Raw genomic sequence first — 15,245 nt, forward strand, 5'->3', positions numbered from 1 at the left:
CGAACTCCACAATCTAAAGGGGAATTATGGAGGGCGTTATTAATATAATAATAAATAATTGACATAGCCCGCTCTCTTGTACCTACTTAGTCTTTTTGCTTTTACTGGAGTAAGCCATATTTATTCCATTGTGTTGGTCGTAATCGCATCCTCCACAGCTCTTGATCTGTTTACCAAATCTCCAAAAGCAAAGACAATACTCCCAGAAGATTCTAATAATATTGAACCTGCAACAAGCGGTTTGTGACAATGTTACAAATGAGAAAGTGAGTTAGGGAGAGATATGAAATAATTACAGTAGGTATGTGCGTTACTAACAAAGTACAGGCCTTTCATTTATTCACACATTGCCATTTTATTACATAAATGGATGACACACGAATTTCACAGCCACAATAGGAACAAAGGTATTCATCCAATGTCATCTCTACACTATCACTGAGTGGATGTTTTCAATAAAAATGCCCCAGTCTGTCTCCCACGACTGTAATGCCAACTTCTTCTCGTCACCCGTTAATGAACTGTACAGTATCGAGTTAATCGACAACTGCTTTAATAATCTCAAATCGGCCGTTCTTCCGGCTATTGCCATAAATGTAATGTAGAAATCATAACTTAATCCCGTAACGTTCCAAAGGCTGGGATCATCGTAGCTTATTACAATTGGAAATCCATTCGCAATTAGAAATGACGCCGGATGATTCCGCAGATCGTCGACGTACAAAAGCATTTGGTTCGAGATTGGGCATACTTCAATGGCGATATTTCTTTCCTTGATCATTTCCAATGCAACCGGATGCTTGATTAAGCCCAACGCGTGACCGATACGCTTCGAGCCCAACAGAATGGCGTCAATTACATTATAATCGCTGTTACTTTGATACCAGTTTGTCTCACCGGCGTGAAAATAGACGTCGATACCTAACTTTGCAATCCTCTTCACCTCCCACAAGTATGACAGTAGAGGCGCTCCAAGATCTTCCTGGCCGACCAAATCAAAGCCCGCCAAAATCTTTGGGTGGCCGACCTTCACATTGAGGAGGATAGAGGCGATATTGTTAAATGTTTGATTATTGTTGTCTCGATCAGGGGCGTAAATAAGGCGTGCGCCCACAAATTTTGGATGCGTACGCTTGAATTTTTCAATGACATCATCGTAAAATCGCACCGTATCCTCCGATTTGTACGTAGATCCGTTAAGCTCGTACATTTCAGGTAGTGTACTTCGAAATTCTAAATACATTACGTTATCCTCAAAAAGTAGCCTGAGGACTTCGTAAAAATATTCTTCAAAAATGGGTCTGTAAGTTACCAACCCCTTAATAGCCGAAAAAGTTTTCTCAAACACCAACCAAATTTGGGTCTTGTTTTTGTATATGTCGATATCATTCTCGTGGTACATTGTAAATTGTGAACGCAACCACTCATCAAAATTCGCATCTATTCCCCTTAAAGTGCTGATGAGTGTCCATTTGCACTTCGCGTCTGGGTACTGCATAAATCGTAACTGGAATGTGCCACCCTGCATACAAACAAACAGGTTATCTCTGTAAGTGAGGGAGTACAGAAAATCGGGAGTGGCTAGTGCCGTACTGTGCCCATGTAGCGCACCACCTTTTGGCATTGTTTTAATTAGCTTGAACACTGGCGAGCTTTCAATCTGAGCACGAGCTCTCACGAAATACTTACTCGGTGCGAAATTTTCCGGATTATGGTAAGCCACATCGAGCTCCTGCAGTTTGTAGGACATTAACAGGTTGTTGGCCTTTTCTTCTTTCCCATTTAATACAATTGATGCACCTAGCATACGGTTTCGCTCTTGCGCTATAAGCGATTCGCGAATTTTCCAAAAATTGCCATTGGTAACACTTGGAATTAAAATAACAATAACAACAGCGAACAGCATTTGGGACTGTAATGATGTAATACGTTACTTCTGTCAATTTAACCGAACAGGTCGAGTTATCCCCATTTGTAAACGATTCCGCGATTTCAATATTTTAGAGTTCAGTTTGGGAGCAACTGGCCACTGACGTGGTCGAAAGAGTTTGTGCTTCATTTTCTAAACTTTTACGAAGCGCAAATAAGCATTATGAAATGAATGGATGCTGATCTTTGATACAGAATTATCACATTTTTTTCTCTCCAAGTCTCTGAACCATAGCAAACATGTGTTTTCGATGTAAAATTGAAATAATCAGCAAGTTTTACGTCTGTTCCTTTTTTTGAAATTACGCAATCAACCAATAGGGAACAATATCGAGCAAATTATAGACGTTGAATCTTTTATACATCTTTGGCACAATCAACAAATAGGAATAGCATACTACAACACTAATTATTAGTATGCTATTGAGACAATTTATCGGTTCCTCGAATTTGTTTCTACACGAGAGTAGGTACCCACATACTGTATTCAGTACATACCCTCATCAACCACCTCTTTGGGACAACAATTTCAAGTAATTTTAATTCATCCTCTATTGTTACTGGTTACGATAGGTATTTGTTTATTTGCAACAATTTCATTCAAACTGTTTACTAAAACACGAATCATTTGTCGGCTCTATTAAGTATATTAATATGTACAATCGATTACTATATCAACCGCGAATAATTCATAAGTAACATTATGTATACCTAGTGTAACTTGAACGTCCCATTCGAGTTAATAAAATAAGCAATGTATGTACCTACACATCTAAAATACATTTTTATTATCTCGGCCTCACAGCCGGATGGTGCTTTTCTTCTAGCATTCATCTTAATGCGATTACTCTTGTTGGAAGGTGCACTTAGGGTGTGTAAAATTTAAAGCATGCTCGCTCCCTCTACTGGAGGCACACAAGAAAAGAAATATTCCTCCAACTCACACCACTGAGCCCTCGGCCATCAACATTGCGTTCTAAAGCCTAAAAGCAATAATACTAAAGTCTACATATTTCTCGTCTTATCAGTTACTCTCGAATCGCATTACACAAAAGGCACAGATAACCGCACCTGCTTCTGTAAGTTAAGTGCCACGAAAACTGTCACCGTCTATCAAACACCACTTCTCTTCGTTCTACGGAAGTATTGATATGCCGTGCCTTGATTACGCAAAGAACCTTTAAGGCGCCGCTGTTCGATGTACGCGATGTAATATTATTTCACCAGTGCTTAAAGTGGGAGTCATCGGAATTCTCTGACATCTACACTTGAGTATCCACTGCACTGACACTGTTAAAATTTTCATATGAGGATCTTTCCTCGACGACGACTCATCCGTCCACATATCCTCACCGGGCTCTAAGAACTCGGGAAGCAGTTCCGGAAGGTTCTCCGTCGACAGTGATGGCGAACCTCGACAGAAGAATTCTATTCGAACCGTCGTACTCAGCAGCGACTCGCACGACACCCCTGGAATTGAGCAAAACCCGCAATATTTGGGTTTGTAACGCTTCCGGCTTCTACACGGACCAAATCGAAGCGTTACTGGTGTGCCAATGCGATGCGTCGCTTTACACTCGTGTCCCCTCTGGAAAAATGAAACATCTTAGACACAAATTAAGACAAATCGATAATCCCAGCCCTGGGGCTGCTATCGGTAAATTGAACTTTAAATTGAAAATTCAATTCTTATACAAAATCTGTTAGTGTCCTCGGGACTGAAACCCCATTTCCGACTATTTTGTTCCTAATGGAATACATTTGGAGCGCAAACTTATAACTGAAATTCGAAATTTACGGATTACGGTTGAATAGCAAATAAGTTCCCAAATAACTTTCATGACAATGTCAAATACGGCAGCACTGCTCAAAATAAATTAACTTTTAAGATGAGTCATTTGGCTTCCGTAGAGTTTAGTTACGTCTAAATATTTCAACTGGTAGTAGTTTTCAATTTCTACTAACTTGGTTTTAGTATGTCGAATTCAAAGGCAGTCAATAATTGACTACTTACTGTGAATTTGAAGAGCTTTTTATTTGTACGGAGCTGGATTGCCTATTCAGGATGGATGCGAGTCCGATTTTCCAGAAATTAATGTTGGAACCGTACATTACCACTAAGCCTACATTTACATAATAGAGGTCAAATTAAGATTAGGAATATTAGAAATCTAGAGAAGGTTCTTATGATCCGAATAGAAGGTGTAAGTTGATTCTTTTTAAATTTATTTTAATTAATATGAATGGGGCACTTAATTACATTCGTATTTGAAAGTAAAAAACCGCAACGCCATAAATAATTAAGCCATAAATCAGTCGGAGTAGTCGTAAAACTTACTTAAAGGTATGTAAGTGCTCACAGGAGCCCGAGTTACGACATTTTTAAACCCTTAGAACACTACCCCAGATCGTAACAGCTTCTCATCTCATTTGGGACGTGAAATTTTACTGATACCACGTGATGATGACTTTGACAACCTGATCTCGTATTTTTTAAGAAAATTGGTGCTCTAATTACCCTAACGTGGTGTTCATTTCTGTGGACGACATCGGGCGTGAAATCGTCACAACGTCTCGTCTGACATATTCTCGTTTCCGTAGACGGCTCACATTTCGCGTTCAGGTTCGATCTTCTGCTCGACAATCCGGCGCCGCAATCGCTGCTGCACGTTGACCATTTCGAAAAGATTGGCTGGCAAGATGGTGGTTCTTCTACTAAACACACAGGCCTATTTTATAACATTGACAAAGTGTGTATGTTACCTGTTTGGCTGTCGCACATCCACTCACGACAGCACTGTCCGGGGACGTCCACCAGTCGTGGGTGCTTACATGTTCCTTTTGGAGATATGCGCTCTTGAGGGCACAAGGAGGAGCAACCATAAGTGCCGTTCTAAAAAAAGAAAATCGTCCCTTTAACATGATGACATCCAGCATCCCTGAACTAACATTATTCCAGCACTTCGTGCCTGCAAATGTTGATTTAGTCAAAAGGCTAATGCATCGATCCCTTACAAATAACGCCGACCCTACTTGCCACCTGTTGCAAGCGACGATATTCTAAATTTAATTAAAATTTAATCAGAAGAACAGCACCCCATTGCTTTTTTAAAGGGCGAGATTCTTCCAGTAGTTGTCGTTTAACCTTAATCAAGAATTGACTTTATAAATTCACGCTAATTTGGTCTACTGCTGGTGCCCGTGCCGAAATCGATATACTGAAGGGCAAACATCTTACTTGTTACAGTATCAGAAAGGCGCTTGATATATCGCATCGGTCCCTTGTTATTTATCCCGTAAATTCCCGACTTCATTCTGGATGCTGATGTGATTTATTTTAACCATACTTTAGCATCTAGGAACAGAAATTTTTATCGGTAAATCGTTCATTGCGCATTTTCTTCATGTTCCCAGAAAAATCGTTACCTATACCTACTCATTTTTCGCTCACGTGGTTTTTAGTTTGTTTCCAACGTTTGGAAAAAGTGTGTTCATTTTAAACTTTGATCGCTAGGGAGCTAAGGGTAATCGTTTCTCAAATTTTCCATAGATAGTCATTGATTTATGCGAAGGTATTATTTTTGGACGAAGCTATCGGCAACCTCTAAGAGCAATCCTAATAGCGTGCTGACAATTTTCGATAGGCTTCCGCGTTCGGTAAATTTAAAAAACAGTCAAGGATTATTGTCTGTGATGAACACAGATTATACGTTTCCTTGATTAAATGGCTCCACGTGCTCGAATGTGAATCAAACTGAAATAAATGTTGTCCAGCACAGATACTTTAGTCAAATATTCAGACATATACTTACAGTGTGAATAATTTTTCGTATCCCATATAGGAAAGTAGTGCATTGTTTAAATATTAAACAACGGTTATAGTTACCTTAGAAATTAAAGCTGCAGTAATGTTTTTAAAACCAATCGCAGTAACTGTGGAAATTTAAACAAGAACAAAAGAGTTTTTCACTTGTCATCTCTGTCACAAAATCAGTTTAGTGAACAATATAATTTATAAGAACCACAATGTAACAAAATAATAATTACACAAATGATGATAATTGTTAAGAGGTGTAATGTAATGTGTAATGAAGAAGGATAATACATATGTCTTAAGTTTTAATAATTATTTCTGTCACTGCTTTTCGTTTGTTTTCTTCCCTTCCTGTTGTAAATTTTATGTTTTTGTTTAAATTTCCACAGCTACTGCGATTGGTTCTAGATACATTACTGTAACTTTAATTTCTAAGGTAATTCGATATTGATATATTGACATTTAAAAAGAATTTCAAGCTCTTTAAGAATATTACAGAAAAAAGTAATCGTTCTATTTAAAAAAATTAATTTGTTTTCTGATGCTCTTTTGTTTTAATATCACTTGTTTTTTTGAATATGCAGCTTTATCAGAAATTGAAAGTAGAGTCTTTTTGCTTCTTACACTTTTTTCCTATCTCCAATAATAAAGAAAATATACGCTCGGACACGTAAAATCAATCACACCGTATAGGCTATATACAGATTTACGTAATTTCCCTAAGATGTGACTTTTAAAATTGACAACAGTTGCATATTTTAGGTGACCTAATGAAAATATTTAGTCAAAATTTGAATTTTATATTTAATTTATTGTAATCTCTAAATTAAACACGCACACACAAAAAAACGAAATATTAGATTTCATCTCCTAGCTGTCAGTTTATCAGAAAATTTGGTCACAAAAAATGTCACAGTATACTCGAAATAAAGTGTTAAATGTTAATATAGATTGTAGCCATTTTCGTTACCTAAATACTTTCATGTACCTATTCATTTAAAAGAAAATCTCTCTGGCATTGCTTACCTGACATGTACATTGTGTACGACAGTCTAACGTGAATGTTTCACCATGCTCGTACGTTTTATTATACACCAAACAGGGGAGACCTCCCGATTCTGTAACAGTAAAATTTTATTGCGATACAATTTACATTTCTGTTTTAATAATTACAATTTTAGTAAATGTATTTGTAGAAGAATTCACCAAACCGTCCCCATACTTGCTATTTTATTAGTAACTTTTAAGCGACTAATGAAAGTCATGTCATCTTCTGGGTTAGATATTGATAATGATTTACACCTTTCAAAGGCGAAGTTAGCAAATATTAAAGAAAGCATCAGGAACAATTTTTAAATTAAGTAATGAAAAGTAAAATATTAAAAGACATCTTAAATTGTTGAATTAAATTTAATTAACCTCGAAGGCCTGATGGCGACCACAGCAATATTCTTATCCTATGGCTAATCCTGTATGCCCTGTTTATTGTAGTAGTGAAACCGTTGAAGTACAGCAATTTTCATTTTTTGGCCATTTTAAAGTAAGCCGTGTAACGGTAGCTCTAAATTTGGATTTATTTTTTTCGAGTTTTGGATAGAGATAGGTAAAGTTGAAAATAACAAGATTTGTTGGAAAAACAAAAGTATAATGTCACTAGAAATACATTACATTCCGAACAACGTTTGCATAAGTTGAATCAATAAACTGGTTCCATGCGGCGTTCCATTTTTCGAGAGCAATTGCCTTTTCTTCTTCCGGAAGAAGGCTGTAGGTCAAACTATTTTCGGCCAACTTCTTCAACAACCTAAGGTCCGCATTCCTACTTGCAATGCCCATAAACATCATGTAAAAATCGTAACTTAAACCCTTAGTTCCCCAAAATGTGGGATCATCATTACCGACCACAACCGGAACGCCTCTTGCCATGAGCGAACCCGCTGGATGATTGCGCATATCTGCCACCAACATTAACACCTGATTTGAAATTGGACAGATTTCAACTGCAATATTGCGGTCCTTAATCAATTTGGTTACCAAGGGATGCTTAATTGCGCCGAAACCGTGTCCGATTCGCTTAGTCCCGAGTAGCACGGCATCAAACAGGTTCAAATCGCTACTGGCACCGTACCAATTCGTTTCGCCCGCGTGAAACACCAAGTCGATACCACTAGATACATTTCCAAGTTCATTTACGAAGTTTGAGAGAGGTTGTCCTAGATCTTCTTGCCCGACTAGATCGAAACCCACGATAAAATCGGGATATGTGCGTTTAAGTTCGTTCACCGTGTTCACGTACTTTTTCACTTCTTCAGTTGTGGCCATTCGCATCGGGGCATATATAAATTTTGCACCAATAAAATCGGGATGATCTCGTTTAAATTCTTCCACAGCAAATCGGTAAATGCCCGCAGTTTCGATTTCAGAGTATTCCTTGCCGTTTATTTCGTATACTGTCGAAAGGACCCCTCTTATTTCAACGTAGTTTACTTTGTCTTCGTAGAGCTCCTTAAGCGCTTCATATACGTACTTAACCAAGAAAGGTCGGTACATAATCATTGGGGTAATTGTTCCAAAAATATTTTGGAAAGCTGACCAGACCGCGTTAATATCGTTGTAACCTCCATCTGCAAGATGTAGCGTTAACTGAGACCGTAACAATTGGTCGTAGGTATCATTGGAATTCCTCAAATCCTCGAGCAGTTTCCAATCGCACGATTGGTTTCGAGTCTGCGAGTGCGAAAACGTTAACTTTAGCCTGCCATCGACAATGCAAGCGTACAAGCCCTTCTCGTATGTCATATTATACAACCTCTCGAACGACAGCATTGCAGTCTCGTGCCCATGTAGCAAGCCACCTTTTGGTATCGCTCGTATGAACTCAAACACTTTCGATTTTTCCACACTCGCACGCACATCGAAAAAGAGACGACTCGGTAAGAACTTGGCAGGCTCACTTATACCAGCATCATATTCGGCCAACTTGATTCCCATCAAATAGTTATTAACAACCTGTTCCCTTGCATTGAGCACTACATCGCTACCAAGCATCTGCGAGGATTCATCCTCAATTAGTGTTTTTCGTTCTAACCAATAATCGGCCAATGATAAACACACGAGTGTTGCAAAATATAAGCACTTTACTAGCAACATCGTAATTAAAAGTAAGAATTTCAATCGTCTCCGTTTCAAATTTATACCGTTCCTCGATCCTCGGTCCTCGCGATAAAGCCACTTGAAGAAATACTTAAAATATAATCTTATCGCTGGGTTGCTACGAAGTTCTAATTGGTGTAACCATTGGTAGGTATCTGTTTAAAAAGAAACGAATTCTATCATTCTTTTTAAATCGGGCTAAAGCCATGTCGTTATGGTCTGCACCCTCCTTAGTTGACAAGACGAACTGAAGTCATTTTTTCAGTGCACAGTGTTGTTTCCATAAAGTAAGCCAGCAATCCATTTTCGGTCTCTTGTCCTTACACCAAGCCAAGAAAATAGTTCGCTTCTTAGAATTTTGGGGTATCAATTCGTGCGAAACCGCCATTCCGCAACGTCCGGTGGGGTACATATACCTTTTTCATCTTCAGTGTCGTCAAAATCCACCCTAACACTTCTACAGTAGTAGGTACACCACAAATTGTCTGTAACAAGTGACGATTTTCAAACAACCCTGTTTTGTCATGGCAACCGGCTTACTTGATCATTTACAATATTGAAACATCCAACTACAATCAGACTACATGATTTTCTGCCGTTATTTGGCTAGTTGAAATTTCTAATTTCTAGAATTTCGCATACCGAAACGATCATTGAAAAACTCGTATAATACATTCATACTCCATCATTTTCAATAAAAGCGTTTCCGCACTTATATTTCAATGTACCTACTATTTCTGAAAGTATCTATTTTTTCCTTGTTTTCAACTGGCTATACTAACACAATAAGTCAATAGAGAAATTATTGTTCTACGCATACAAGTTCTCAAAGTCCCACTTTTGAGAGAAAATAATAGACAAAGGGAGAGTTTTCCATAACGGTTCGCTAATGTTAATCTCGAAAATACGTCGAAATAAAGTTTTAAATTCCATTAGCATCAAAAAGATTTAGTATATGCAAAGTAACCAGAGAAACTTCAAGCTGAGATCCCGTAGGAATTACCTTGGAGTGTTGGAGCATTTATACCAACGATGGTAAACTCTCGTTTAGTGATTCTTTTTTATCGTCATACGCTATAATCTAAAATGTATACCTAATAACATTGACAGAGCACAATTCATTACGTTACCTCATTCGATTTTGTCACCATTTTGATAGGTACCTAATGAATTTCGGTCCTAAAATTTTGTAATCTCGCAAATGGAAGGGATTTATAAACAAAGAACGCAGTTTCGTTTACATACGTGAAAATGATGGATGTTTCACATTTTTGGACGTTTACTTAGGCCGAGAAAGTTATTCTACATCGTAAAGGCGTGCGGATTTCGAGAAATCGTTTGAAAATAACACGCACGGAAACATTGTTAGAAAGCTCCCGCCGGCGGCGGTGAGAACCGCGATAAAATTCACTTTAAGGATCAAAAATAAACTACACGAAAATCTTATTTAACCACACATTGAATAAGTTCTAAAGGGTTTTTAAAGAATTAACGTACCTTACCTAAAAGCAACCAGCCAGTATAAAATATAGCAGATGGAATGACATTACCACAACCTCATACGCGATAGCCACAAAACACCTTTAGAGCAAACAACATGCGTGCCAAACTTCAAATTTTCTGTGTACATACTGTAGTGAACGTTCCAGAAATCCCGAAAGACATCGAGGCGCCATGATAGATTAGTCATCGGGAAAAATGACGTCTTTATTTGTAGAACATCTTGAATCGTTCTAGAACAACTGTCGTTTAAGTCCAAATCATGAACTTGCTTTAGGACCTCGTTAATAATTAACTGTTATATATTTATGTGTTTGAGGGCTGTTATAAATTCAATTAATTGTATACAAATAAATCACGTTACAGGATGTTCGATTATGAATTGATCAATCCGTTAGTAAACGAATTCTAACAGCTGAAACTGAAATGTATTATAAAAATCCGTATCTCTCATTTTCATTTTGGTAGATATATCTCCAGAGTCTTATTGTTTCATGAACATTCATGCGTTTCAGGATAGTTCAATCAAATAGTTAGGTAGTTCCTGCTGTTCGCTACGAAAAGCTTGTTCCCCTCTGACTGTTGAGTCCTCTAAACTTCGGCGATGTTTTGCGAATCGATATATTTTACCTTAAAACGATTGTGCTCTGAAATGGGTTTAGCACTATTGACAGTTTAGTCAATCTATAATTTACGAGCGAGTGCAGGGACGTTTTCTGATATTAACAACGTGATGTGAACAAAGATTACTAACTTTTATACCGATTTAACTTTAAATGAAACTTTTTGGGGCGGCTTTTAGTTAATGCCAGTCTCTGTAAGTTTTCCATTTCCATTATTACAAACCTGGTTACATTTAGATTTATTTAAATTAACTTTTTCGAGAGACTTAAATATTCATGAAACGTGCAAAATACGCACCTTGGCAAATACCGTCGATGTCACCGTGACGGTATCGACAAAATATGCCTCTTCTACTGTCGCACAGCTTGTGTGGACTGCAGGGCTCGCCAACTTGTCTTGGGCACTCGAGGCACTCCTCGCACGGTTGGTTTTCTGGACATGTACAAGAGGAGTAGGTGCAGTTCTCCTGAAAGATAAGTTTTTCGTTCAAAAGTTTGAAAACTTTTAATGGGGCGGCCATCACACTTACGTTCCGTGGTTAATATTGCGAAAATTTACTCTCAACGAAAGCCACTGTGTAATTGCCACTCGCAAAATGCAAATCGACTATAAATATTTGCATACTGATAATGGGAACTGCAAAAGGACGGGACGACAAAGGAATGTACACAATGCGAATACCGGAAAATGTTTCCAGATAATTTGAGTTTAACTTTGTAATATACAAACAAAATTACCTATTGATTTCATACTTTTAGGAATCACTTTAGATTGGAACAAATCGTGGTGTTTTTACCTGAAAATAATAAATTGAGATCATTCGACTTCATGAAATAAAATATTGACCATTTTGACGTGTTCCACGCATCATTAAACTTTATTGTTTAAAAGTCAATCTGAACAGCGATCAGATTCAATTGTTCACACAGAAGGTCCGTAAGTCACATTGTATCAAACGCCTACAAATTGAAACGTTTCGACAGCAAAAATATCATCATCAACGAATTACCCATTCGTTGTGTGTTTAGTTAGTATACACGATGCTGATTGTGATTAAAATACAAACATGCAACATTGCATCTCGTCTCTTGCACCATAAAGGATCTAAAAGGCCTTTGTCTCTATAAATTCTAAACTTTCTTATAGTCAAAAGCCTTTCAAATGTACGCTCATTACCTTTGTACCCAGTTGCAACGGCACTTTGAACCGGCCGTTTAATAGGTCTTCGTCGTCGGGTGCTTGTATCTTTGACTTAAACAGAAAAAAAGAAATTTCTAAGGTACATACACGAGCTTTGATCTTTATTACATCCTTGCAGTTCCATAAAGGGATGGCGGCTTATTCCGTTTTGATAACCCGAATACGAAAACAAACGACTTTCCTAAATCTTTAATATTTGAAAACGGTAAAATAAATGGCGCAAAGGTTAGATTATGTTATAAATTTTAATTGCTGATAGGAAATAGAATTTTAGGTGAAGGTAGAGCTGTCGATTGTATATAACAAAACGGATCGAAGGTACACTCGGCGACTGAGATCAATCGTCCTGATTAAAATTTGGCATCAAAGTAAATAACAACTGTAATAGAGGTCGGATTCGGACTTTTATAAAATTGCAATCATTTCTAGCTTATGTCCAGATTTAGCTTAATACAACGAAAAGCTTCATAAATGACAAAGCGGCTCCATTACAATTTTAAAACTTTCTAAGCCTCAATATTTTATAACGTTTCAAACTAATTCTTTTTTAATTAACTTTTTTACGACCTAAATTTATTGTAACGGTCGATGATTATGACATACAGGAGAAGCCGGCGAATTCCCTCATTAAATTCGCGGATACGGCGACGCTCGGAATTGCAAAGTTTCAAGAGTTAAATTAAATTGTATGGCAAATAGATAAGTTGCTTTCGGATTAGTTAAACTCAATTTCGCACAAAAACAACGTTTCAAGATTACTTTCCATTCTATATATAAATCAGGTTTGCTAGATAAATATGCGATGTTTCAATGGAAAATCAACGCCGAAGAAAAACAGTTCATTTCAAATATGGGAATGTAATACCTAAATTACAAAACTGCCCCTATTTTCTAATATGGAATTCGTGAGCGAAGGAAAAAATCCAACCGTGTCCGCTCATAGTTTACGCACGCGGCCTAATGAAGACTATTCCTGGACGTAGGACGTAGTATAGTTAAGATTTTCCTCGGTCACCTTTTGTGATATTTAAATATAATAATAATAATATAATAATGCCTTTATTGAGCTACACCTTACACGAAAAAAAAAGTTTGTTTTTATTACCAACTACTCACTACTCAAAGGGCGGAGTTCAGATTGTAATAAAAATTATTACTCCCTGCTCTTCCACTCAACCCAAAATTGAAAGTTTAAATGATGATACCATTAAAAAAAAATAAAAAAAAAAAATAAAACAACGTAACTATACTCCCTACTTACGGAGAGAAAAAGAAAGTAACTATACTACTGATGATCTTAAGAAAAGACGAAGAGAAAAAAAAATAGAAAACACACATTTGAACTACAGATAACAATTGCAACATCACCTGGCTACTGTGCTTGCTTTTGTTGTATGAACATCTTGCAGTTCCTCTTAAACTGTTTTAAAGAGAGTGATTTGAGATTTAGAGGGAGTGGGTTATAACTCTTGTAGATGTTGTAACTAAAGCATCTTTGAAATAAAGCTGTTTGATGGAGTGGCGGACTTATTAAACCCCTAAATCTCAAATTTAAATTCGTCGGTTCTATAGGTTATTTTATCATGGAGGTACGCCGGTGTCTTATTTAGGATGATAGAATGGTAAAGCACAAGACTATGATGCAGTCGCCTATTTTTCATATTGAGCCAATTTAAATATTTCAATTTATACGTGATTCTATCATATTTCCTTATGCCGAAAATTAATCGCATACAACCATTCTGCAACTTTTGAATGCGCCGTTCATCATTAGTATCTAGACAAGTATTATAAAGTATATCACAGTAATTCAACTTAGAAAGGACTAGAGATTCACAAAGAAGAGTTTTTATGTTTGTATTTAAAGAGTGTCTAATAGAGTAAATCTTTTTAAGATTGCCGTAGGCTTTTTGGAGACAAATAGAAATATGGTTTTTAAAACGCAATTTATTATCAAGATTAAGACCTAAATTAGTTACAACATCTTTAAAAGTTATCGCTTCATTCCTAATATTAATATTGATTTGAGACATTAGCATTTCCCGCTGATTTGCGCCGCTGAACAATATTGCAATAGATTTGCTTGAATTTAAATGTGGAGAGTGAGATTGAAATGTGTTTTGCAAAGCATCTAGGTCTGCGTTTATGCGTTTACAAGCGTTACCTACATCTGCAGCTGGAAATGAATAGTAGATCTGCGTATCATCAGCATAAGAATGTAATGTGGTATATTGAAGACAATTTACTATGGTGCATGTGTAAATAAGAAACAATAATGGTCCAAGAATGGACCCTTGTGGTACTCCCCGGGTAACACTTTTAAAAGTCGATGGTCCAAGAATGGACCCTTGTGGTACTCCCCGGGTAACACTTTTAAAAGTCGATATTTTACCTGAGATTTTAACTGCTTGTTTCCTGTTGGAAAGATAACTGTCAATCAAGGCTATGGCTCCCGGACTGAAACGTACGTAATGTAAAATAGCTAGAAGCATGGCGTGATCTAACGTATCAAATGCTTTAGAGAGATCTAGCAAAACAAGAATAGTTGCTTTACCCTGGTCCAGTGCGGAAATTATATCATCTACAATTTTCAAAAGAGCAGTGCAACAACTGTGATCTGAATCCAGATTGGACATCCGGGATTAACTTATTTAAGGACAAATGAGTTCTAATTTGTTTTTCAATTACTTTTTCTAAGATTTTTGATAAAGTTGGTAGAATACTGATTGGACGAAAATCATTTAGATTAGATGGAGATAATTTCTTAGCTACAGGGATAATATAAGCAAGTTTCCATTGTGCCGGAAATAGCGAATTTCTTAAGCAAAAGTTGATCATGTGTACTATAAACTTAAGTAGATACGGTACACAAAGTTTGATAATTCTTAAATTAATACCATCTACTCCAGTGGCTGTAGATTAATTCATAGCGTTAATAACCTTAAGCACTTCGTCTTCAGTAGTTGGTTGGAAAATAAGAACAGAACTTGCTGGGTGTTTTGTATTATTTAAGTAAAACTGTAGT

The 15,245-nt window shown here is 37.0% G+C and overlaps 2 protein-coding genes across 2 annotated transcripts; both read right to left on the reverse strand.

Annotated features, from left to right (window-relative positions):
• Positions 1 to 306: 306 nt before the first annotated feature.
• On the reverse strand, positions 307 to 1,816 carry LOC116182020 (adenosine deaminase 2-like). Its single transcript, XM_031502486.1, has 2 exons — positions 1,690 to 1,816; positions 307 to 1,522 (listed from the first exon to the last, which is right to left on the reverse strand). Exons 1-2 carry the CDS (start codon positions 1,723 to 1,725, stop codon positions 428 to 430), a joined length of 1,131 nt encoding a protein of 376 aa, XP_031358346.1. The 5' UTR covers positions 1,726 to 1,816; the 3' UTR covers positions 307 to 427.
• On the reverse strand, positions 323 to 11,540 carry LOC116182025 (WNT1-inducible-signaling pathway protein 1-like). The gene is made up of 5 exons (XM_031502494.1): positions 11,318 to 11,540; positions 6,770 to 6,861; positions 4,693 to 4,822; positions 4,448 to 4,644; positions 323 to 3,517 (listed from the first exon to the last, which is right to left on the reverse strand). Exons 1-5 carry the CDS (start codon positions 11,538 to 11,540, stop codon positions 3,110 to 3,112), a joined length of 1,050 nt encoding a protein of 349 aa, XP_031358354.1. The 3' UTR covers positions 323 to 3,109.
• Positions 11,541 to 15,245: the final 3,705 nt, after the last annotated feature.

The sequence above is a fragment of the Photinus pyralis genome, unplaced genomic scaffold (assembly GCF_008802855.1).
Source record: "Photinus pyralis isolate 1611_PpyrPB1 unplaced genomic scaffold, Ppyr1.3 Ppyr1.4_unclustered_Scaffold3303, whole genome shotgun sequence".
NCBI classification, from domain to species: Eukaryota; Metazoa; Arthropoda; class Insecta; order Coleoptera; family Lampyridae; genus Photinus; species Photinus pyralis.

Coding starts and splice junctions, on each gene's coding strand:
- LOC116182020 (XM_031502486.1), bottom strand. CDS start 1,725: ATGTGGCTTACCATAATCCGGAAAATTTCGCACCGA. Junction 1,523..1,689: donor TCCGGAAAATTTCGCACCGA/GTAAGTATTTCG, acceptor GTTTGTATGCAG/GGTGGCACATTCCAGTTACG.
- LOC116182025 (XM_031502494.1), bottom strand. CDS start 11,540: ATGGCCGCCCCATTAAAAGTTTTCAAACTTTTGAACGAAAAACTTATC. Junction 6,862..11,317: donor CATCGACGGTATTTGCCAAG/GTGCGTATTTTG, acceptor TTACTGTTACAG/AATCGGGAGGTCTCCCCTGT. Junction 4,645..4,692: donor GATGTGCGACAGCCAAACAG/GTAACATACACA, acceptor CTGTGTGTTTAG/TAGAAGAACCACCATCTTGC.